The sequence below is a fragment of the Bufo bufo genome, chromosome 5 (genome assembly GCF_905171765.1).
Source record: "Bufo bufo chromosome 5, aBufBuf1.1, whole genome shotgun sequence".
Classification (NCBI taxonomy): domain Eukaryota; kingdom Metazoa; phylum Chordata; class Amphibia; order Anura; family Bufonidae; genus Bufo; species Bufo bufo.
The window spans coordinates 236,798,760-236,825,228 of record NC_053393.1 but is presented as its reverse complement, the minus strand read 5'-3'; the positions used below and the strand labels follow the sequence as shown (position 1 = coordinate 236,825,228).

Genomic DNA, 26,469 nt, shown 5'->3' with positions numbered 1-26,469 from the left:
GGTAGATACGGACGCAGCGATACCTAATATGTCTATTTTTTTCCCTATTTAAAAAAAATCATAAAAATTTACTTTTTTGGGGGGGAAATTCGTTTTTTTTTTTACTTGAAACTTAAATTTTTTTGGGGGGGAAAACTAAATTATTTCAACTTTTTTTCACTTTATTTTTTGTCCCACTTTGAGACTTCAACTTTTGGGGGTCTGATCCCCTTTATAATGCATTCCAATACTTCTGTATTGGAATGCATTGGCTGTATGAGTAATAACAGTGTTTATTACTCATACAGCTTCCTGCCTGTGAAATCCAGGGGGCTGGATCTCACTGGCTCTCCCCCGGAAGGCAGCCCCGATGCCTAAGGAAGGCATCGAGCTGCCTTCCATGCCATCGGGTCTCCGTCACAGCAGCACGGGGACCCGATGGCAGCTCCGATCCCCTCGAGGACATCGCATGTGACGCGGTCAGCGCTGACCGCGACACATGAAGGGTTAATGCATCATTGATTTTACCGATGCTGGCGCATGCAGCAGAGGTCCGGCTATTAGTGACTGCCAAACCCCTGCCGTGGATCGGGCGGGTGCAGCTCCTGCACCCGCCCGATCCCCATGAAGTACATGTATGTCACGGGTCTTTAAGTCCCACAAAGAAATGACGTACATGTACGTCATGGGTCCTAAAGGGGTTAAAATGGCCAATTCACTATAGTCATGTCACTTCACCTCTCCCAAAGAATTTAATAAAAAGTTATAAAAGAACTTGACCCGAACAATGAACCCCATTGAAGTCAATAGGGACCCGAACTTTGGGGCACTAAAGTGGCTCTAAAAAAGTAATAGAAATGGCTAGAGGGCTGCAAAAGGCTCCAAAGTTTGCATAAAAGCAGTACAATTGCTTACAAACAAAAGTGGATAGGGAAATGACATAAAATACATAAAAATTACAATCTTGAACCAAGAGGCGGAGGTCCAAATGGAGTAGGAAGTTGAGGAGGCTGTGTACATGGCAGTGTAGATGGAAGAGGCTGCGGAGGCAGGGGAGAAAGCCAACACTCTATCACGAGGCTCCGACAATGCGCTCACTCTACACAGCGCCGACGGCGTCCCGCCTCTGTGTAGGGGCAAGGATGCGTGCAGCGTCCTCGTCTCCTAGGTGATAGGGGGCAGCACGTCTCCTCAGCGCGGCCGGCGGCCTCGGTTCCCCCAGCAACCAGAGTAAGTCTGAGCACCGAGCTGGTCACTCGGTGCTCAGCTGTATGCAGCCACTTCACATGACTTCTGCTAGTCAGTATTTAACAGGCAGCCTGCTGGCTATAGGTTGCCTGTTATTCTGTAACAGTCGCGTACACACACACACACACACAGGGGGGAGGGAAGTGACCACTGCGCTCTACCCTCACCCCTGGCACTGCCTATTTGCCTCCCAAGTCCTAATGACAGGGGACAACTGGACGGCAGTCCCTAACTTGGAATAAGTGCAGGGAGGACAGACCAGACATACAACAGAATGTGAATGGACCGAGTCAAATACCAGGAGAGCAACAAAGTACAAATGGAGCAAGCAGAGAATAGTCAGGAGAAGCTGGGGTCAGAAATACCAGGAGAGTTGCGAAGTACCAAAGGAGTCAGCAGAGGATCGTCAGGAGGAAGCTGGGGTCAGAATACCAATTGCAGGTGGAACCTAAATAACAGGCAACCTATGGGCAGCAGGCTGCCTGTTAAATACTGACTAGCAGGGGTCATGTGACGTGGCTTGCGTCACATGAATCACCCTGCTGCATCATCCTGCCCAGCTTGGTGCTTAGACTTACTCTGGTTGCTGGGTGAACCAAGGATGTCGGCCGCACTGAAGAGACATGCGCCCCCTATCACCTAGGAGACGAGGACACTGCACGCGTCCTCGCTCCTGGACAGAGGCGGGACAACGTCGGCATTGTGGAGAGTGAGCGCATCGTCGGCGCCCTGTGACACACTCTTTCTGTTAGTTTTTTTCCCATGTGTCTGTCAATTTTGTGGCAGGTTGCTAAAGGCCACGGCGTGACAGTTTGGTGCTTCTACTGTATGTCCTGGGTTAAAACTGAGTAAAAAATCCTGTCTCAGTTAAAGATTTTACACGTCCCCTATCTGAGGACTATGTATTAAAATAATCTTTCTGATACTACAGTAAGACGGATTACAAAGGGGTGTTCTAAATTTAAAAAAATTGCCAGTGTCACAGACACACTCCACAGAAGAATTTACTCTCTTTACTATAACAGTTAGACAGATGAAGGCGGTGTTCCTAATTTTTTTAAATAATTCATGTCTTTCACACACACACTGCATAGAAGAATTTCCTCTCTTATAACAGTCAAGACGGATGAAGAGGGTGTTCCTAATTAAAAAAAATATAATAATTATGACTTTCACAGACAAACTCCACAGAAGAATTTACTCTCCTACAACAGTTAGACGGATGAAGGGGGTGTTCCTAATTTTTTTTATTTTTTATTAATGACTTTCACAGACAAACTCTACAGAAGAATTTCCTCTCCCATTTGGATGGATTCAAAATGGGTCGTCTTATTAGTATTCTTAATTTTTTTGGGGGAGGAGGGGTTGGTAACTGTTGGCCACCAAACATTGGGAGACAGCAAAGAAAATGCACAAACTGCGCTCGAGTACAACAATGGTTAGGTGCCTCTCGTATACTTCTCTACTCTGCCAATATAAGACATAACACTCTTGAGCCTGCAGGTGGAGGTCCCAGTGGAGGAGGAGGCGGACGTGGAGGTGCAGGCGGAGGAGGTCACCAACCTTTATTTATTTATTTTTTGTTTAGTTTTGTGGAGGCCCCAAAACATTGGGAAATAGCAAAGAGAACACACAAACTGCGCCGGAGTACAACTATGGCTAGGTGTGCCCCGGTACACTTCTCTACTTTGCCAATATAAGACATAACAATCTTGAGCCTTGAGGCAGAGCTCCCAGTTGAGGAGGAGGTAGACGTGGCGGTGCAGACGGAGGAGACTGACATGGCGGGAAATACAACACACAGACTGCTCCGGAGTACAACAATGGATAGGTGTACTTCTTCATTCTGTCAATATAAGTCATACAAATCTTGAGCCTGGAGGCGGAGGTCCCAGTGGAGGAGGAGTCGGATGTGGCAGTGCAAGCGGAATAGGTGGAGGAGGTCACCAACCTTTTTTTTTTTGTTTATCGTCTGTGTCCTCTGATGTCGGTGAGCTGATTTGGGTGCCACCCTGCTTTGAACGGGGACCCTCCTCCTCATCTTCCAAAATTGTGCCCTGGCTGGACAGTTGGGTACCTGGCCGCTGTTGGTGTTGGAATCCACCCTCGAAGACACCTGTGGACGACTGGCCTTTATAACCGTTGGAATGATCCCTGTTCCTCCTCCTCCTCTTCCTCCTCTTCCTCCTGTGCCACATCTTCATCCACCAGTTCCTGAAGCATTTTTGCAAGGAGACATTGAAGTGGGATAGTAAGGCTGATGACGGCATCATCACCGCTGGCCATGTTGGTGGAGTACTCGAAGCAGCGCAACACGGCACACAAGTCCCGCATGGAGTCCAACTCGTTGGTGGCGAAATGTTGCTGTTCTGCACTGCGACTCACCCGTACCTGCTGCAGCTAAAACTCCACTACTGCCTGCTGCTGCTTGCACAGTCTATCAAGCATGTGCAAGGTAGAGTTCCACCTTTTGGGTACGTTGCATATGAGGCAGCGAGTGGGAAGGCTGAAATTACATTGCAGTGCAGTCAGGCAAGCAACAGGGTGAGAATGCCAAAAGTGCTCACAGATGGCCCTCATTTTCTGCAGCAGCTCTGACATATCTAGGTAACTCTTGAGGAACCTCTGCAACACTAGGCACATGCGCCAAGCAAGGGATGTGCGTCAAACCAGCTAGCTCCAGAGCTGCTACGAGATTTCGCCTGTTGTCACACACCACCAGGACTTGCTTGAGGCTCGGCGGCACCAACCAGGCATCGATCTGTTCTTCCATGCCCGCCCACAGCTCGTTTCGCCCTGGCTGTGCTGAAGTTAGTGGTGCAGGTATTGCGCTGACATAATGAGGAGGTGATAGAGAAGGAACCGGAGAAGGAAGCGGAGTAGGAGGCGGAGGTAACAGGAGGCACCGAGAAATGTCCAGCAATCCTTGGGGACGGTATTACATGTGCCATACCGCTGTCCACCTCAGGTCCAGCCACCACTACATTTACCCAGAGGGCAGTTAGGGAGATATAACGTCCCTGCCTGTACATACTGGTCCGCATGTCGGTGGTTATGTGGACCATGCCACTGATGGTATTGCGCAGTGCACACCTAATTTTTTTATGCCACTTGTTTGTGAAAGGCAGGGATAGCCCGCCTTGAAAAGTAATGGTGGCTGGGAACCATGTACCGTGGGACAGCTGCCGTCATTACATTTTTACAACTGTCCGTCTCCATCAGACGGAATGGCAACATTTCAAAGGCCAGCAGTTTTGAAATGCTGGCATTCGGGGCCAGGGCTCATGGGAGGGTAGGGGGGGTACTTCCTCTTTCTCTCCAGTGTTTGAGGGATGGACAGCTGAACGCTTCCATGGGACAGTGTGGACATGCTGGGTGACGGTGGTAGAGGTGTTGCTGCCACATCGTCTGTTTGCGGGGTGGCAGGTGCCCCTGTCGCTCCAAAGGGGGAGGAAGAGGCCGACACCGCAGCAGAAGAGGGAGCAGGAGGAGCCTCTGATCTTTCGTTGTTCTTGAGGTGTCTACTCCACTGCAGCTCGTGCTTTGTGGCTAGAAGCCAGATCATGCAGGTAGTGCTCAGTGTAAAAACATTTATGCCTTGCTTCAGGCTCTGACTGCACAGCGTGCAAACTCCCAGTGTCCTGTCGTCAGCACACTGCCTGAAGAACTGCAACACCAGGGAATTCTTTTGATTTGGTTTTGGTGTGCTATGTCTCTTGGCACGTTGGGCAGTAGTATGCATACTGGCTGGGGCCTGCCACTCTGCTTTTGCACCCTGCTCCCTTTTTTGCTGTGCGGCTGGTGCTGCGTGATCCCCTCTTCTTTCTTTGAACTGCACACATCACTGGCATGACCTGGATGCTATGTGAGGTTTAGGACCTCATCATCCTCCCCATCATCATCCACCCACTCCTCACCCTGCCCGCACACTGCAGAAAGCCCCAGCAGTTGACACCTGTGTTTCGTCATCAGAGACGTGCTGCGGTGGTTCTCCCACGTCCTCAAACATAAGTGGTTGGACATCAGTGCATTCAATCTCTTTCACTTCTGGGGCAGGGCTAGGTGGATGGCCCACCAAAACCCCGCCAGCAGAGTCATCAAAAAGCATAAATGACTGCTGACTTGAGGGTCAGACTGCTTGCTGATGTGCAAGGGGTTGAAAAATGGATGCCCGTGGGCCGACGGTCCCAACTCTGCGCTTTCAGCAGTGGACCAAGTGGAAGACAATGTGAAGGAACTGGAGGCACTGTCAGCCATTCAATCTACTACTGCCTTTACTTATTCTGGCATCACCATTCTTATAGGGATATTCTGGCCTACAAAATGTTGCATATCATCCTGTCGCCTGGGTGCACCAGAGGAAGGTGTTTCATTTGGGTGTGCAGCTGGCACGGATTGACAACGTCCTCTCTCTGCAGCAGGAGCTCCGCCACCACCATCACCATGACCACGGCCTTGTCCCCTAGTTGATGCTCTCCTAATTTTGTTACAGTTACCCACAAAATTGCCTGACAGACGAATAATTTTGTATCTGTGTCACGGATGCAAAATAATTTTTTTGAATTTTTTTTTATTGGTTGGTCCCAATTAGGCCTCTTTCACACGGGAATCATGGATTTGGGCCGGATAAGATGCGGGTGCGTCGCGGGAAAATGCACGATTTTTCCGTGCGATTGCAAAACATTTTAATGCGTTTTGCAAGCGCGTGAGAAAAATCGGCATGTTTGGTAACCAAACCCGAACTTCTTCACAGAAGTTCGGGTTTAGGTTAGGTGTTGTGTAGATTGTATTATTTTCCCTTATAACATGGTTATAAGGGAAAATAATAGCATTCTTAATACAGAATGCTTAGTAAAATAGGGCTGGAGGGGTTAAAAAAAATATATAAATAATTGAACTCACTTTAATCCACTTGTTCGCGCAGCCCGGCTTCTCTTCTTTCTTCAGGACCTGGGTAAAGGACCTTTGATGACATCACTGCGCTCATCACATGGTCCATCACATGATCCATCACCATAGTGATGGATCATGTGACGGACCATGTCATGAGCTCAGTGATGTCACCACAGGTCCTTTTCCTCCTGCACAGCAAAGAAGAAGAAAGAAGAGAAGCTGGGCTGTGCGAACAAGCGTATTAAGGTGAGTTAAATAATTTTATTTTATTTTTTAACCCCTCCAGCACTATTTTACTAAGCATTCTGTATTAAGAATGCTATTATTTTCCATTATAACCATGTTATAAGGGAAAATAATAATGATCGGGTCCCCATCCCGATCATCTCCTAGCAACCATGTGCAATTTACACGCAGCCCTATTCACTTCTATGGGGCCTGCGTTGTGTGAAAAAACACACAACACACAAGTGATGCGTGAAAATCACCGCTCATTTGCACAGCCCCATAGAAATGAATGGGTCCGGATTCAGTGCGGGTGCAATGTGTTCACCTCACGCATTGCACACGCGCGGAAATCTCGCCCGTGTGAAAGAGGCCTTAACCGGCTAAATAACTATTATATATATTCCCTTTGACGGTGGCAAGTACAGTGTATTTATTTAATTTTTTTTGTAACTTTTCTTTTTATTGTTATCTTTTGTTATAAGGATAAAGTATACAAACAGTATAAGTTTTTTTTTTGTTCCATAATTTACATATATGAGTAGTAAACATATACTATACTGATGTATAGTCTTTGTAAAACAATGTGAGAGAGTTATAAAAAAAGTAACATAAGTCAAATAATAATAATAGTTGGTCAATTTGAAGGACCCTTTTGCATCACCGGGTACATATTGAAGGATATCTATATATCAATAAAATATCAAGCTAGGAAAGCTAATAAAGTTTGGTTCATTTAGAGATCCACTGTGTTGTACTTGCATGATAGCCATACATCCCATCTATTTCTGAAGTCTGTGTTAGTACCTAAGGAAGAAGCGGTCATGGACTCATACCAGCAACAATTGTTTATCTCCTGAATTACTCTAGACAGAGATGGAATGCTCGAAGATCTCCAGTTGCGAATTATTTGTTCTCTTGCTACAGTGATAATATGGAATATTATAGTTTTGTGAAATACCGAAAATTGGTTCGGGTTTATGTTCAATAAAGCTAGAGGATCTTCAAGTATGACAGGGAAGCCGCACACAAAGGAGATTAACCTCCCTATTTTTCTCCAAAATCTAAAGATCTTCGAGCATCCCCACCAGATATGCTTGAAGGTTCCCTTTTCCCGACATCTCCAGCATGTATCAGAGGTATCACTAAATAAAGAAACCTTAGATGGAACCAAAAACCACTGATAGAACAATTTCCTTGATACCTCGACATGGTTTGAACATCTGGATATTTTCGGAATTATTTCAAATGATTCTTGCCAGCTGTTGTCTGGTACATTGATATTAAGCATGGTTTCCCATTTGGCTTTGTATTTTGCTAGTGGGTCAGGGCCAGATTGTATAAGAATCTGGTAACAATGTGATATTCCCTTCTTGGTATTTCGCGCTAGGGAGTGAGTAAGCCACTTTTCCAATGGGTAGTTGGATGATCCGGTGGACCATGTTATTTTAGCTAGTGAATGTCTGATCTGTAGGTATGAGAAAACCTCTGATTGGGGTAAGGCAAATTTATTTTGTAGGTTTTCAAAGCTAGTACATCTATTATTCATAACTAGATCAGAAATTCTTTCCATATGGTAGTGTATTCAAGTGTATTTTAAACCAAAAAAATATAGGTAGGTCACACCGACCCAATTAACTGGCTGAATAACTATTTTATATTCCCTTTGATGGTGGCAAGTACAGTGTTTTTTGAACAAAAAAAAAAGGTAGATCACACCGACCCAATTAACCGGCTGAATAACTATTATATATTCCCTTTGATGGTGGAAAGTACAGTGTATTTTAAACCAAAAATATATAGGTAGGTCACATCGACCCAAATAACCGGCTGAATAACTGTTATATATCCCTTTGACAGAGGCAAGTAAAGGTTTTTTTTACCCAAAAAATAGGTGTCTCACCCACACAATTAACAGACTGATTAACTATAATATCTCCCTTTCACTGGTGCATAGGAGTGGGATTGCACAGAAAAAAATGCCATGTCACCCTCAGAATGAACAGCAGGATTAAGTATGGTATTTCTGTCTCAGTGGTGCAAAGGAGCTGTATTGCACCCATCAATAATGCCTACAGGTCACCAGCACACTTTTTACAAATAAAATCCTAACATTCTCCTTGCCTGCAGCATCGTCCACTCCCTACACTAGTCAGAGCAGAATGGCGGCACATCATGTGATCCAGCATTTATGCATGCCATGCCAAAACTAGGCATGACTGTGATGTCTTCCAAGTGCCCAAATGTCCGATATGGTCCGGCACGTGGTGGTCCGGGTTTGCTCATCCCTAATCAAAAAGTCTTATACACCGCAAAATGGTATTACTGAAAAGTAGAGAATGTCTGGCAAAAAATGATCCCCAGTCAGCTCTGTAGACATAATTATAAAAAGTTATGGGTTTAAAATATGGCAATAAAAAGAAAAAAATTTTTTTTTTTACAAAACTTTAATTTTTTTCAGTATTACAGTACAAGAAAAACTATACAAATGTGGTATAGTTCTAATCGTACTGACCCAGAGAATGAAGGTAACAAGGTAACAGGTCAATTTAACAACATAATGAACACATCAAAAAGAAAACCTGTAAAACTCTGAAGGAATTGCGTTTCTTTTTTTTCTATTTCCACCCCATTTGGAATTTTTTCCTGCTTCCTACTGGGAAGGCAGGGAGAAAGAACAAAAACTGAAAATCACCCATCTACTAAGGGTTAATTGTTCGCTAAAATTTTGTTTTTTGTTTTTTTACTCCACCTAGGGGACTTAAACATATGACATTGGATCGCTTATACCATAAAGTGCGATTGTAAAGCCTGTAGATAGACTAGGGTTGAGAGAACCCATACTATAAAGTTCGAGTTCGTACCAAACTTTACGATTTTTTGACCCCGGACCCGAACATTTCAGTAAAAGTTCGGGTTCGAGTTCGGTGTTCGGCGATTTAATGGCGCGTGTTGAAAAGCTGCAGGGCAGCCAATCAACAAGCGTTTAACTCGTGTGCCCTTAGAAGCCAACACAGCCATGACTACTAAAGGCATGGCTGTGATTGGCCAGTGCAGCATGTGACCCAGCCTCTATATAAGATAGAGTCAAGTAGCGCTGCATGTCACTTTGCTATTTCTAGTGTAGGGATAGGATGCTGCTGCTGTGAGGGAGAGAATAGGAAAGAATATGTTATTAGAAGTGCTTGTTAACTCAGCGATCTACTGCGATTTTCTTTTGCGGGTGCAGTGCACCATTTCTTTTTACCCTGCCCTGAGCCCAGTGACACAGAAAAATAACTTTGATCCGTCTGTTGGTTAGGTGGGTGTCGGCGGCGATTTTGTGCAAGTTCAGTGCACCAGCACAGCATATGTGCATTTGTGACAGTCAAATACAATGTTTAAATACTGCAGTTATATTCAATGTTTAAAAAAACACCCATTTTTTGCAAGACCCTACATCTGGGGACTTTGCTGCATTTGTCACAGTGAAAGACAAGCTTTAAATACTGCAATTATATTTTGGTTTAAAAAAACACCCATTTTGGGCAAGTTTATACATTTGCGGCCTTTGCTGCATTTCTGACAGTCCAATACAGGCGTTAGATAGTGCTGTTATATTCTGGTTTTAAAAAAACACCCAGTTTGGGCAAGATAATACATTTGCGGCCTTTGTTGCATTTCTGACAGTGAAATACAAGCTTTAAATACTGAACTTATATAATTTGTTTAAAAAAAAAATAACTTTTGCAAGACCCTACATCTGGGGCCTTTGCTGCATTTGTCACAGTGAAATACAAGCTTTAAATACTGTAATTCTATACTGGGTAAAAAAAAAACACCCATTTTTTGCAAGACCCTACACCTGTGGCCTATGCTGCATTTGTCACAGTGAAATACAAGCTTTAAATACTGAAATTATATTTTGGTTTAAAAAAACACAATTTTGGGCAAGTTAATACATTTGCGGCCTTTGCTGCATTTCTGACAGTCCAATACAAGCGTTAGATACTGATTTTATGTTCTGGTTTTAAAAAAAAACACCAATTTTTTTGCAAGACCCTATATCTGGGGCCTTTGCTGCATTTGTCCCAGTGAAATACAAGCTTTAAATACTGAAATTATATTTTGGTTTAAAAAAACACCATTTTGGGCAAGTTAATACATTTGCGGCCTTTGCTGCATTTCTGACAGTCCAATACAAGCGTTAGATACTGCTTTTATGTTCTGGTTTAAAAAAAACACCAATTTTTTTGCAAGACCCTATATCTGGGGCCTTTGCTGCATTTGTCACAGTGAAATACAAGCTTTAAATACTGCAATTATATTTTGGTTTAAAAAAAAAACATTTTGGGCAAGTTAATACATTTGCGGCCTTTGCTGCATTTCTGACAGCCCAATACAATCATTAGATACTGCTGTTATATAGAGATGTCGCGAACATAAAATTATCAGTTCGCGAACGGCGAACGCGAATTTCCTCAAATGTTCGCGAACGGGCGAACCGCCATAGACTTCAATAGGCAGGCGAATTTTAAAACCCACAGGGACTCTTTCTAACCACAGTAGTGATGCAAAAGTTGTTTCAAGGGGACTAACACCTGGACTGTGGCATGCTGGAGGGGGATCCATGGCAAAACTCCCATGGAAAATTACATAGTTGACACAGAGTTGGGTTTTAATTCATAAAGGGCATAAATCACCTAACAATCCTAAATTTTTTTGAACAACGTGGTTTAAAACATCCAGTGTGTGTATACGATCAGGTATGATGTTGTATCGATCAGGTAGTGTAAGGGTTACGTCCGCTTCACAGACATTGACAGACCAAACTCCCCTTTTAATGCACCGCAAACAACCGCAAACAGTCCATTTGCCCAACCACAAACTTCCCATTTGCACAAGGTTGGATACCAAGCTAGCCATGTCCCATTGATGTCATTGAAAGTTTCTTCCTCCACCCAGCCACGTACAACACCAAGGGTCCCCAAAAGGTGAATTGAATAGATTTTTCCACGGTCACTGCGTCTGCGCCATGCAATTTACTCTCACACCCGATATGAGTGTTATTTTCTGTAGTTCTCTTCTCATCAGTTTAATCCCTGTTACGTCCCCAATCTGTGGTCCATTTATTGAATTGATTTTTCAAACGGGGAGATGGTTAAAAAAACGCTGGCTTTGTTTTACTCCACGGTCACTGCGTCTGCGCCGTGCAATTTACTGTCACACCCGATATGAGTGGTATTTTCTGTAGTACTATTCTCATCAGTTTAATCCCTGTTACGTCCCCTATCAGGACGTGTATTGCATGGATTTTAGACAACCGCAAACAGTTGTCAAAAGTTGACAAACTCCTTGCAGAAAAGTGATTTATCTGTGTGCGTCCTTCTTGTTACTTCCAATTTGGGGCACTGCGCGTGTGCCGTGCAATGTACTCTGCCACACGGTATGAGTGGTGTTTTAACTATTTTTATCAGTTTAATCCCTGTTACGTCCCCTATCCGGACTTGTGTTGAATTGATTTTAGGAACCAGGAGATGGAAAAAGCAGCTTGGTCGGTCCTCTTACTCCCAAGTTGGGGCACTGCGCGTGCACAGAGCAATGTGCTGTGACACCCTATATGAGTGGTGTCTTAACTAGTACTATTCCTATCAGTTTAATCCCTGTTACGTCCCATATCAGGGATTGCCTTTTGTGAAAAAAAATTTAGGCCGGGTACCTTTGACTGCCTTCACAGTGACAGACCAAACTCTGATACACCAAACTGAATTGATTTTAGGAACCGGGAGATGGAAAAAGCAGCTTGGTCGGTCCTCTTACTCCCAAGTTGGGGCACTGTGCGTGCACGGAGCAATGTGCTGTGACACCCTATATGAGTGGTGTCTTAACTAGTACTATTCCTATCAGTTTAATCCCTGTTACGTTTCCTATCGATGTTTTCAAGGCAGAAAGGTGACTAAAACATTGCGGCTTGAACCCTAGTTGGTGGCAGAGAATTCACGAAAGTCATCCGGTATGCAGACATTAAAAACAGCAGCGTGAGGACCATTTTGAGGCCAAGGCATGTCATCAGGCCTTTTGTTAGTCAAACGTATCCCCCACTGTCAGTCCCTTCAGGATCCATACCTCATTCATCTTAATGAAGGTGAGGTAATCAACACTTTTTTGACCGAGGCGACTTCTCTTGTCAGTGACAATGCCTCCTGCTGCACTGAAGGTCCTTTCTGACAGGACACTTGAAGCGGGGCAGGTCAGAAGTTCTATCACAAACTGGGATAGCTCAGGCCACAGGTCAAGCCTGCACACCCAGTAGTCAAGGGGTTCATCGCTCCTCAGAGTGTCGATATCTGCAGTTAAGGCTAGCTAGTCTGCTACCTGTCAATCGAGTCGTTCTCTAAGGCTGGATCCCGAAGGGCTGTGGCGATGTGTAGGACTGAAAAAGCTCTGCATGTCCTCCATCAACAACACATCTGTAAAGCGTCCTGTCCTTGCCGCCGTGGTCGTGGTAGGAGAAGGATTACTTTCACCTATTCCCCTGTTAGATTCCCGTTGTGCTGTGACATCCCCCTAATAAGCTGTGTAAAGCCTATTTTTTAGTTTTGTTTTGAACTGCTGCATCCTTTCTGACTTTTGGTAAGTTGGTAACATTATCACCACTTTCTGCTTATACTGGGGGGTCTAGTAGCGTGGCCACCCAGTACAGGTCGTTCTCCTTCATCCTTTTTATACGAGGGTCCCTCAACAGACATGACAGCATAAAAGACCCCATTTGCACAAGGTTGGATGCCGAGCTACTCATTTCCCGTTCCTCGTCCTCACTGATGTCATTGACGGTCTGTTCTTCCCCCCAGCCACGTACAACACCACGGGTCCCAGATAGGTGACAACAACAAGCACCCTGGGATGCCTGCTGTGGTTGGTCTTCCCCCTCCTCAAAGCCACATTCCTCCTCTGACTCCTCTTTCTCATACTCCTCTTGCAGCGTTGCCGCAGGTCCGGCAAGCGATGATGACAAGGCTGTTTCTGGTGGTGATGGTGACCACAACTCTTCCTCTTCACGCTCATCTACAGCCTGATCCAGCACTCTTTGCAGGGCACGCTCCGGGAAGAAAACAAATGGGATGAGGTCGCTGATGGTGCCTTCGGTGCGACTGACTAGGTTTGTCACCTCCTCAAAAGGATGCATGAGCCTACAGGCATTGCGCATGAGCGTCCAGTAACGTGGCAAAAAAATTCCCAGCTCCGCAGAAGCTGTCCTAGCACCCCGGTCATACAAATACTCATTGACGGCTTTTTCTTGTTGGAGCAGGCGGTCGAACATTAGGAGTATTGAATTCCAACGTGTCGGGCTGTCGCAAATCAAGCGCCTCACTGGCATGTTGTTTCGGCGCTGAATGTCTGAAAAGTGCGCCATGGCTGTGTAGGAACGCCTGAAATGGCCACACACCTTCCTGGCCTGCTTGAGGACGTCCTGTAAGCCTGGGTACTTAGACACAAAGCGTTGTACGATGAGATTCAACACATGTGCCATGCGCGGCACATGTGACAACTTGCCCAAATTCAATGCCGCCAACAAATTGCTTCCATTGTCACACACCACTTTGCCGATCTCCAGTTGGTGCGGGGTCAGCCACTGATCCACCTGTGCGTTCAGGAGTGCTGGTCCGGTGTGGCTCTCTGCTTTCAGGCAAATCAACCCCAAGACAGCGTGACACTGTCGTATCCGGGATGTGGAATAGCCCCTGGGGAGCTGGGGGGATTCAGTTGATGTACAGCCAGACACCGCAGCAGAAGAGGACTCAGCCGAGGAGGTTATGGAAGAGGATGGAGTAGGAGGAGTATAGGAGGTGGCAGTAGGCCTGCCTGCAAGTCGTGGCGGTGTCACCAACTCCGCTGCAGAGCAACGCATTCCATGCTTGTCAGCCGTCAGCAGGTTGACCCAATGCGCAGTGTAGGTGATATACCTGCCCTGACCGTGCTTTGCAGACCAGGTATCAGTGGTCAGATGGACCGTTGCCCCAACAATGTATGCCAGAGAAGCCATGACTTCCTTTTCAATAACAGAGTAGAGGTTTGGGATTGCCTTTTTTGAAAAAAAAATTAGTCCGGGTACCTTCCACTGTGGTGTCCCAATAGCGATACATTTTTTGAAGGCCTCAGACTCCACCAGCTGGTATGGTAAAAGCTGGCGGGCTAAGAGTTCCGTCAAGCCAGCTGTCAGACGCCGGGCAAGAGGGTGACTCTGTGACATTGGCTTCCTACGCTCAAACATTTCCTTTACAGACACCTGACTGTGGGCAGATGAGATGGAACTGCTGAAAGTGAGAGGCGGAGTGGCAGGTGGTTGAGAGGCGGCAAGGAGGACAGCAGTGGTTGACGTGGCTGAAGATGCTGGACCAGGAGGAGGATGGTGGCTTTGAGCTTGTGTGCTGCTTCTAGTCGTCATCATGTGTTGATCCCATTGGCGTTTGTGATGTGCGATCATGTGCCTTCGCAAAGCAGTTGTACCTAGGTGGGTGTTGGATTTCCCACAACTCAGTTTCTTTTGGCACAGGTTGCAAATGGCATCGCTGTTGTCAGAGGCAGACACACAAAAAAAAATGCCACACTGCTGAGCTTTGCAATGACGGCATTCTGGTGGTGGCAACAGCATGTGTTGATTGGCGTGCTGACTGGCTGACCCCGGGTGCCGATACATGCTGTCGGACTGTGCCACTAGCTCCTTGCGACGACCTCCCCCTGCTTCCAACTCGTCTCCTCCTTCTCTCTGTCTCCCCTTCTGAACTTTCCCCCTCTTCTTCTTCTCTTCGAGCAGGCACCCACGTGACATCCACGGACACATCGTCATCATCCACCACTTCACTTGTATCTGACACCTCAGCAAAGGAAGCAGCAGCGGGTACAACATCATCATCATCATAACACTGTACGTCCATGTGTGTAATGTTGCCTGACTGAGACATATCCCTGTTATCTCCATTCTCTTGCAATAATGGTTGCGCATCACTAATTTTATCCAACTGATATGTAAATAACTCCTCTGAGGGATGGCTGTGGTGGTGGTGGCGGCGGGCGGGAGAGTGGTAACTTGAGAGCAGGTGACCAAAGCTGAGCTGAAGGAGGATGGTGCGTCAAGGTTCTTAGCGGAAGCTGTTGAAGATTGGGTGTCCTGTGTAAGCCAGTCAACTATTTTCTCAGAATTTTTTGGGTTCAGGGTACGTGGCCTCTGAACACTGGGCATTATTCCAGGGCCAGTGGAAATCACAGCACCACGAACACGACGGCCCCTGCGGCGTGGCCTGCCTCTGCCTGTCACTTTTTATTAGATAAGTGTTACTATGCGTGCAAGGTACTGTGCCACCCTATATAAGTGGTGGGCAGTGGGCACAGTACAGTCTGTGTGGGCCTGACACACACTGGCTTGCAACTGTGATTATATCACAGAAAAATATTAAATAGAATTTTTATTTATCTGCGAGGTATTTGTGAGTGAGTGACACCCTGTAACGGTATAAGTGGAGGCCTAGCCAGTGGCCACGATACAGTCTGTGTGGGCCTGACACACACTGGCTTGCAACTGTGATTATATCACAGAAAAATATTAAATAGAATTTTTATTTATCTGCGAGGTATTTGTGAGTGAGTGACACTATAAGTGGAGGCCTAGCCACTAGCCAGTGGCCACAATACAGTCTGTGTGGGCCTGACACACACGGGCTTGCAACTGTGATTATATCACAGAAAAATATTAAATAGAATTTTTATTTATCTGCGAGGTATTTGTGAGTGAGTGACACCCTGTAACGGTATAAGTGGAGGTCTAGCCACTAGCCAGTGGCCACAATACAGTCTGTGTGGGCCTGGCACACACTGGCTTGCAACTGTGATTATATCACAGAAAAATATTAAATTGAATTTTTTTTTATCTGCAAGGTATTTGTGAGTGAGTGACACCCTGTAATGGTATAAGTGGAGGCCTAGCCACTAGCAAGTGGCCACAATACAGTCTGTGTGGGCCTGACACACACGGGCTTGCAACTGTGATTATATCACAGAAAAATATTAAATAGAATTTTTTTTTATCTGCAAGGTATTTGTGAGTGAGTGACACCCTGTAACGGTATAAGTGGAGGCCTAGCCAGTGGCCACAATACAGTCTGTGTGGGCCTGACACACACTGGCTTGCAACTGTGATTATATCACAGAAAAATATTAAATAGAATTGTTTTTTATCTGCGAGGTATTTGTGAGTGAGTGATACCCTGTAACGGTATAAGTGCAGGCCTAGCCACTAGCCAGTGGCCACAATACAGTCTGTGTGGGCCTGACACACACTGGCTTGCAACTGTGATTAGATCACAGAAAAAGATTAAATAGAATTTTTTTTTATGTGCGAGGTATTTTCTGTCACACCCTGTATGAATGGTGTGCACACAGTACTGTCTGTGACTGAGCCTGCAGCCTCTCACACACGGGCAGGCAACTGCAATATATATATATATATATATATATATATATATAAAAAAGCAGACTGATGTACCAGCCCTGAAAAGGGCTTTTTGGGGTGCTGTCAGGACGCTGTCCTTACAGCAGATGAGTCTTTGGACACAGAACACTGCCCTAGCTAATGCTTTCCCTATTGAATCAGCAGCAGCAGCACTGTCCCTCCTCTCACTGAGAATGCAGATTCCGAATGAATCTAAAATGGATGCTGTCCAGGAGGTGGGAGGGTCTGGGAGGGAGGGTCTGCTGCTGATTGGCTGGAATGTGTCTGCTGACTGTGAGGTACAGGGTCAAAGTTTACTCAATGATGATGTATAGGGGGCTGACCGAACATCGCATATGTTCGCCCACCGCGGCGAACGCGTTCAAGCTATGTTCGCCGGGAACTATTCGCCGGCGAACTATTCGGGCCATCACTATTGTTCATCCGTGATCCGTGTTTCCTGTCAGTCAAAAAAATATGACCTGTCCTATTTTTTGGACGGACAACGGTTCTGACAGTATATTCTAACACAGAGGTGTTCCCATGGTGATGGGGACGCTTCAAGTTAGAATATACTAAGAACTGTGTACATAACTGCCCCATGCTGCCTGGCAGCACCCGATCTCTTACAGGGGGCTGTGATACGCACAATTAACCCCTCAGATGCCGCACCTGAGGGGTTAATTGTGCGTATCATAGCCACCTGTAAGAGATTGGGTGCTGCCAGGCGGCAGACCCCCCTCCCTCCCTCCCTCCCTCCCCTGTATTAAATTAATTGGTGGCCAGTGCGGCCCCCCTCCCTCCCCTGTATTAAATTAATTGGTGGCCAGTGCGGCCCCCCCTCCCCTGTATTAAATTCATTGGTGGCCAAGGCTTAGAAGTTTAGAAGCAATTCTTAAAATTTTTAAGAAAATTTCCAAAACCCACTTTTTAAGGACCAGTTCAGGTCTGAAGTCACTTTGTGGGGCTTACATAGTGGAAACCCCCCATAAATGACCCCATTGTAGAAACTACACCCCTCAAGTTACTCTAAACTGATTTTACAAACTTTGTTAACCCTTTAGGTGTTGCACAAGAATTAAAGGAAAATGGAGATGAAATTTCTAAATTTCTATTTTTTGGGCAGATTTTCCGTTTTATTAAATTTTTTTCTTTAACACATTGAGGGTTAACAGCCAAACAAAACTCAACATTTATTACCCTGATTCTGCTGTTTACAGAAACACCCCACATGTGGTCGTAAACTGATGTAAGGGCGCATGGCAGGGCGCAGAAGGAAAGGAACGCCGTATGGTTTTTGGAAGGCAGATTTTGCTAAACTGGTTTTTAGATGCCATGTCCCATTTAAAGCCCCCCTGATGCACCCTTACAGTAGAAACTCCCAAAAAGCTACCCTATTTTGGAAACTAGGGGATAAGGTGCCAGTTTTATTGGTACTATTTTGGGGTACATATGATTTTTAATTGCTCTATATAAAGTTTTTTGTGAGGCAAGGTAACTGAAAAATGGCTGTTTTGGCACAGTTTTTTTTTTTTTTTTTACAACATTCATCTCGCAGGGTAGATCATGTTCTATTTTTATAGAGGAGGTTGTTACGAACGCAATGATATCAAATATGTCTACTTTGTTTGTTTGTTTCAGTTTTACATAATAAAGCAATTTTGAAAAAGAAATTATGTTTTTGTGTGTCCATTTTCTGAACGCCATATGTTTTTTTTATTTTTCTGCAGATCGTCTTGTGCAGGGGCTAGTTTTTTGCAGAAAGAGTTGGTTTTTATTGGTACCATTTTTGGGTACATAGGGTTTTTGGTCATTCATTACTACACTTTATGGGGCAAGGTGACCAAAAAATTGGCTGTTTTGGAACAGTTTTTATTAATTTATTTTTACAGCGTTTATCTGAGGGGTTAGGTCATGTGACAGTTTTATAGAGCAGGTCGTTACGGACATGGCAATACCTAATATGTATACTTTTTCTTATTTATTTAAGTTTTACACAATAATAGCATTTCTGAAACCAAAAAAATGATGTTTTAGTGTCTCCATAGTCTGAGAGCCATAGCTTTTTTATTTTTTGGGCGATTGTCTTAAATAGGGTATCATTTTTTGCGGGATGAGGTGACGGTTTGATTGGTACTATTTTGGGGGTCATAAGCCTTTTTGATCGCTTGCTGTTGCACTTTTTGTGATGTAAGGTGACAAAAATGACTTTTTTTACACAGTTTTTATTTTTATTTTTTTATGGTGTTTATCGGACGGGGTCTATCATGCGATATATTTATAGAGACGGTCGTTACGGATGCGGTGATACCTAATATGTGTTTTTGTTTTTTTTAATTATAGGAAAAGGCAATAAATTTTTTTAATTTTACATTTTTATTTATTTATTTATTTATTTTTACTTTTATTATTTTCCCTTTTTTTTTATCAAGTCCCTCTTGGATCTTGAAGATCCAGTGGGGCTGATGGCTGTACTATACTTTGCATTGCAAAGTACAATACAATCAGATTCCCTGTAGGTGGCAACAGCGGACGCTTTTGCAAAGCGTCCGTTTGCCATGGCAACCATCGGGCGCTGCAATCGCAGCGCAGCAGCCCCGATGGTGGAGAGAGGAAGCCCCCTCCCTCTATTAACCCCATGGATGCCGCGGCATCTATGGGGTTACAGCAGAGTGTCAGCATAGAGCTTACACTCTCTGCTGATGGCAGCGGCTCAGGAATGGAGCCGCCGCCATCACACACAGCAGGGGGCCGAACCACATCGGGGGCAGCGCTGGAAGGGGGGGGGTCACGGCCAACATTGAGGGAGGTGAGGCAGCACGAAATGGGGGCAGGAGGAATGTATGGGGCGGACCGCATCAGGGCACTGGGCAGGCTGCTTGAATGTGGAGGGGGCAGGCGGACACAAGGGAGGGTTTGGAGGGGCACAGATCGGGGGGGGCGGCACGAGGACACTACCCGATTTTAAGCTCTGATCTGCAGAGCGCAGATCAGAGCCTGAAACCGGCCTTTTTTCACTGCCGCGATCCGATTGGTTAGTCTTCACAGACTAACCAATCGGATCGATTGCTGGCAAGGGGCCACTCTGATTGCTCCCTTGCTGGCATTACTGCTTTGCAGTGCTTGGATTAAAGAGCTGCCATGAAGTCTATACACGTGGTAGCTGCACGGGGTATGTGCAGCTATCACGTGTATATATATGGATTGCGGTCGTGAAGGGGTTAATACTGATCAAATACTGATGCAAAAAAACAAAAACAAATACTGACCGTGTGATAGAGGCCATTAAACTTCTTTTCCATCTGAATAAAGCCGATTTCAGGGGTAAATGGACAAATTTCACGCAAATTGAGCATGAAGCCTTTATCACATGGTCAAAATTTTGCATCTGGATTTGATCATGATTTGGAAGCAAAAAGAGTGGGTCCAAAACACGGAAGACATGCAAATATTTCCATGACATTTTCTCTGTTTAGGACCCACTCCTGTTTTTGCCTTACCATCACTGATCAAATGCTGACCAAATACTTATGGTGTGAAGGCGAATATTCAAACTACAGGATGCGCTTTATTTGGCCTGTTCTGATGAATCAGAAGAACGGAAAAATTAACTGTGATGTGAACACAGCCTTATACTGCTGACACCTTCCCTAGTGTCATGGGGCCACTACTTGAATTTTAGGACAGTGCACAGTTTGGCCTCATGCACACGACCGTTGTGTGCATCCGTGGCCGTTGTGCCGTTTTCCGTTTTTTTTGCGGGCCCATTGACTTTCAATGGGTCCGTGGAAAAATCGGAAAATGCACCGTTTTGCAGCCGCATCCGTGATCCGTGTTTCCTGGCCGTGAAAAAAATATGACCTGTCCTATTTTTTTCACGGCCAACGGTTCACGGACCCATTCAATTCAATGGGTCCGTGAAAGAACACGGATGCACACAAGATTGGCATCCGTGTCCGTGATCCGTGGCCGTAGGTTAGTTTTTATACAGACGGATCCAAAGATCCGTCTGCATAAAAGCTTTTTCATAGCTGAGTTTTCACTTCGTGAAAACTCAGAACCGACAGTATATTCTAACACAGAGGCGTTCCCATGGTGATGGGGACGCTTCAGGATAGAATATACTAAAAGAACTGTGTACATGACTGCCCCCCCCCCCCTGTAGTTAACACATTGGTGGCCAGTGTGGCCGCCCCCCCCTCCCTCCCCTGTAGTTAACTCATTGGTGGCCAGTGCGGCCGGCCCCCCCCTCCCCTGTAGTTAACTCATTGGTGGCCAGTGGGCCCCCCCTCCCCTGTAGTTAACTCATTGGTGGCCAGTGCGGCCGGCCCCCCCCTCCCCTGTAGTTAACTCATTGGTGGCCAGTGGGCCCCCCCTCCCCTGTAGTTAACTCATTGGTGGCCAGTGCGGCCGGCCCCCCTCCCTCCCCTGTAGTTAACTCGTTGGTGGCCAGTGGGCCCCCCCTCCCCTGTAGTTAACTCGTTGGTGGCCAGTGGGCCTTCTCCCCTCCCTCCCCCTCCTAATTAAAATCTCCCCCCTATCATTGGTGGCAGCGGAGTGTACCGATCGGAGTCCCAGTTTAATTGCTGGGGCTCCGATCGGTAACCATGGCAACCAGGACGCTACTGCAGTCCCGGTTGCCATGGTTACTTAGCAATTTGTAGAACCATTAGACTTACCTGCGAGCTGCGATGGTCTGCATCCGGTCAGGAGCTCCTCCTACTGGTAAGTGACAGGTCCGGCCGAGAGCTCCTCCTACTGGTAAGTGACAGGTCATGTCACTTACCAGTAGGAGGAGCTCCCGGCCGGACCTGTCACTTACCAGTAGGAGGAGCTCCCGACCTGATGCAGACCATCGCAGCTCGCAGGTAAGTTTAATGGTTCTACAAATTGCTAAGTAACCATGGCAACCGGGACTGCAGTAGCGTCCTGGTTGCCATGGTTACCGATCGGAGCCCCAGCGATTAAACTGGGACTCCGATCGGTACACTCCGCTGCCACCAATGATAGGGGGGAGATTTTAATTAGGAGGGGGAGGGAGGGGGGGGCCCACTGGCCACCAATGAGTTAACTACAGGGGAGGGGGGGACCCACTGGCCACCAATGAGTTAACTACAGGGGAGGGAGGGGGGCCGGCCACACTGGCCACCAATGAGTTAACTACAGGGGAGGGGGGGGGCCCACTGGCCACCAATGAGTTAACTACAGGGGAGGGAGGGGGTGGCCGGCCACACTGGCCACCAATGTGTTAACTACGGGGGGCCAGTGTTAGAATATACTGTCGGATTTGAGTTTCACTATGTAACTCAAATCCGACTGTATATTCTAACATAGAGGCGTTCCCATGGTGATGGGGACGCTTCAAGTTAAAATATACCATCGGATTGGAGAAAACTCCGATCCGATGGTATATTAACTCCTGACTTTACATTGAAAGTCAATGGGGGACGGATCCGTTTGAAATTGCACCATATTGTGTCAACGTCAAACGGATCCGTCCCCATTGACTTGCATTGTAATTCAGGATGGATCCGTTTGGCTCCGCACGGCCAGGCGGACACCAAAACAACTTTTTTTTCATGTCCGTGGATCCTCCAAAAATCAAGGAAGACCCACGGACGAAAAAACGGTCACGGATCACGGAAAAACGGAACCCCGTTTTGCGGACCGCAAAAAAATACGGTGGTGTGCATGAGGCCTTTAAGTCCATGCCGAAAAATTTGAGCTGGTCCTAAGGCCTCTTTCACACCACTACCGTTTTTTTTTTCCGTTTTGCGGTCCGTTTTTTGCGGTCCGTATACGGAACCATTCATTTCAATGGTTCCGCAAAAAAAAACGGAATGTGTTCCGTATGCATTCCGTTTCCGTATTTCCGTTTTTCCGTTCCGTTGAAAGATAGAACATGTCCTATATTTGGCCGCAAATCACGTTCCGTGGCTCCATTAAAGTCAATGGGTCCGCAAAAAAAAACGGAACACATACGGAAATGCATCCGTATGTCTTCCGTTTCCGTTCCGTTTCCGTTCCGTTTTTTCTGAACCATCTATTGAAAATGGAACGGAACGGAACGGAAACGGATGCATTTCCGTATGTGTTCCGTTTTTTTTTGCGGACCCATTGACTTTAATGGAGCCACGGAATGTGATTTGCGGCCAAATATAGGACATGTTCTATTTTTCAACAGAACGGAAAAACGGAAATACGGAAACGGAATGCATACGGAACACATTCCGTTTTTTTTGCGGAACCATTGAAATGAATGGTTCCGTATACGGACCGTATGCGGACCGCAAAAAATGGACCGCAAAACGGAAAAAAAAAAACGGTAGTGTGAAAGAGGCCTTAGGCTGACTATTACTGACCAAATAAGTGAAATGTGAACTAAGCCTAATAGTGACCCACAGTTATTCTACATTTTAGGCCTCATGCACACGACCGTAGTTATGGTCCGCATCCGAGCCGCAGTTTTTGCGGCTTGGATGCAGACCCATTCACTTCAATGGGGCTGCAAAAGATGTGGACAGCCCTCCGTGTGCTGTCCGCATCCGTTGTTCCATTCTGAGGCCCCGCAAAAAAAAAAAATATAGCATGTCCTATTCTTGTCCATTTTGCAGACAAGAATAGGCATGTCTACAATGGGCCGCCCGTTCTGTTCCGCAAATTGCAGAAGGCACACGGATGGATTCCGTTTTTTGCGGATCTGCGGTTTGCGGAACACAAAAAAACGGCACGGTCTTGTGCATGAGGCCTAAGCGAAAGGATTCAAAAGCATATGTTTGCTCTGCCATAACTTGGATTAAAAGTACCTTTTTATTTCTCCACTACTTTATTGGCACTGCCTTCATGTCCTTATTTTGTTTCACTTAACAGTCATTGTGACACCTGCCGGGCAAGTAGCATTTTTTTTGCTTTACTGAAGGATGATGTATGCTTTTTTTTTTTTTTATTAGCTAGGGGTTAGCTAGGAATGTTGGTGGCCTGCACGATGAAGTGCATGGCCATATATGTGACCTGCCTGTCATTCAGACGCACAGGAACTGTTTCGATACTGGAAAGGACTAGCTATGCTGCACTGCACATTGATGTACACCAGGATACATTCTCCCTAAAGTTTAACTACAGGCTGGGATAGACCTGATTTAATGCGCTTCGTGACAAATTAATTTGGATCAAAGCAAATTTGGGGGAGAGATTTGGCAAAGTGTCTAACAATATTATATCTTCATGAAAAGGTGTTGATTAGGCCTCATGCACACGGCCGTTGTTTTGCTCCGCATCCGAGCCGCAATTTTGGTGGCTCGGATGCGGAAACATTCACTTCAATGGGGCAGCAAAAGATGCGGACAGCACTCCGTGTGCTGTCCACATCCGTTGCTCCGTTCTGTGGTCCGCAAAAAATTTAACCTGTCCTATTCTTGTCTGCGCTTTGCGGACAAGAATAGGCAGTTATATTAATGGCTGTCCGTGCCATTCCGCAAATTGCGGAACGCACAGGGACACCATCTGTGAACACAACGGCCATGTTCATGATGCCTGATTTGCATATTTTTCACAATGTATTATGCAAACTAATTCTAATAATGTAATTTCTCTTTTTCTAGACAGAACAGCTGATTACACTTTGGATTTTGTTTGTCGTCATCATGGTTGGAAATTCAATAGTCTTGTACCTAACATGGAAAGAGAGGGTACGAAAGAGAAAGTCTCGCATGACATTTTTTGTTACACAACTTGCAATTACAGGTAAGACATACAGGTTTACAATGTTCACATCATATTTGGATGATATAAAAGTTATTATCAATGTTTACCTACAATGAACATGTTATGATGAGCAGAAGAACGTGTTAAATTTTTTAAACTCCGGATATAACATAACTTTGGGAAATAAAATCTAAATTTCATATATTATTAAATGAATTCTTATACATGTACTGAAATTTGGTCTGCAAAGGCATATAACTATTTTAAAAATTCAGGAGACATTTTTCCTAATCTTCTTAAAAGCCTCCAGCATAAAACTTACCATACAGGCTTGTCAGCGAAAATGCAAATGACCAAATAAGTCACAATTACTGACCATTTACCGATCATAAACATATAAAAAAAGTGTATGGAAAACCTATATAAACCCTGACTGACAGCATTGAATGTAAACGGTACACATTGTAGAATTTCTTTATGATTTTCTGTATAAATGAAACAATGTTATGGGTTAGAGAATCCCCTTTAAATTACTGCTCTGGTCAAAACTATTTATATGTGTTCCCTACTTTTACACTATGCAGGCTTTTTGCTCCATTATTTCGTGTTACTACATCATTTCTACATTGTACCATCAAGTGGCTGCTACCTCTATGATTTCATTGCTCCAAGGCTAGTAATTGAGTCTATATTTTAATTACATCTCCCTACATAGATGTCAGTGGGCAAAAGCACACAACTTAGGCCTCTTTCACACGGGCGCTGCGGGAAAATGTGCGGGTGCGTTACGGGAACACTCGCGATTTTTCCGCACGAGTGCAAAACATTGTAATGCATTTTGCACTTGCGTGAGAAAAATTGTGCGTGTTTGGTACCCAAATCCGAACTTCTTCACAGAAGTTCGGGCTTGGGATCGGTGTTCTGTAGATAGTATTATTTTCCCTTATAACATGGTTATAGGGGAAAATAATATCATTCTGAATATAGAATGCATAGTAAAACATCGCTGGAGGGGTTAAAAAATATATAATAATAATTTAACTCACCTTAGTCCACTTGATCGCGTACCCGGCATCTCCTTCTGGCTTCATCTCATCTCTGTGCAGCAACAGGACCTTTGGTGACGTCACTCCGGTCATCACATGATCCATCACATGATCTTTTACCATGGTGATGGATCATGTGATGACCGGAATGACGTCACCAAAGATCCTGTTGCTGCACAGAGATCAGATGAAGCCAGAAGGAGATGCCGGGTACACGATCAAGTGGACTAAGGTGAGTTAAATTTTTTATTTTTTTTTAACCCCTCCAGCGATGTTTTACTATGCATTCTGTATTCAGAATGATATTATTTTCCCTTATAACCATGTTATAAGGGAAAATAATAATGATCGGGTCCCCATCCCTATCGTCTCCTAGCAACCGTGCGTGAAAATCGCACCGCATCCGCACTTGCTTGCGGATGCTTGCGATTTTCACGCAACCCCATTCATTTCTATGGGGCCTGCGTTACGTAAAAAACACACAAAGAGGAGCATGCTGCGATTTTCACGCAACGCACAAGTGATGCATGAAAATCACCGCTCATGTGAACAGCCCCATAGAAATGAATGGGTCGGTATTCAGTGCGGGTGCAATGCGTTCACCTCCCGCATCGCATCCGCGCGGAATGCTCGCTCGTGTGAAAGGGGCCTTCGGGCTCCTTCACACGATCATTGGTGTCCCGTTCCTGTATTGCGGACCGCAATACTCGGGCACCGTTCCGTTGTCATTATGCATCACGGATGCGAACCCATTCATTTGGGTCCGAAAATACGGAGATGTGGAACGGTGTGGAACGGAACACTACAGAAGCACTACGGAGTGCTTTCTGGGGTTCCGTTCCGTGCCTCTGCACTGCAAAAAGATCGAACATGCTCTATCATTTTGCGGAACGGAGGGATCGCGGACCC

The 26,469-nt window shown here is 45.5% G+C and overlaps 1 protein-coding gene across 1 annotated transcript in view; it reads left to right on the top strand.

Moving 5' to 3' along the window:
* The window catches only part of NPSR1 (neuropeptide S receptor 1), an 835,810-nt gene that overhangs the window by 24,457 nt on the left and 784,884 nt on the right, over window positions 1–26,469 (top strand). Inside the window, exon 2 of the mRNA XM_040433038.1 lies at window positions 24,412–24,553. Coding sequence (XP_040288972.1) covers window positions 24,412–24,553 — 142 coding nt within the window. The remainder of the gene's footprint in view (window positions 1–24,411; window positions 24,554–26,469) is intronic.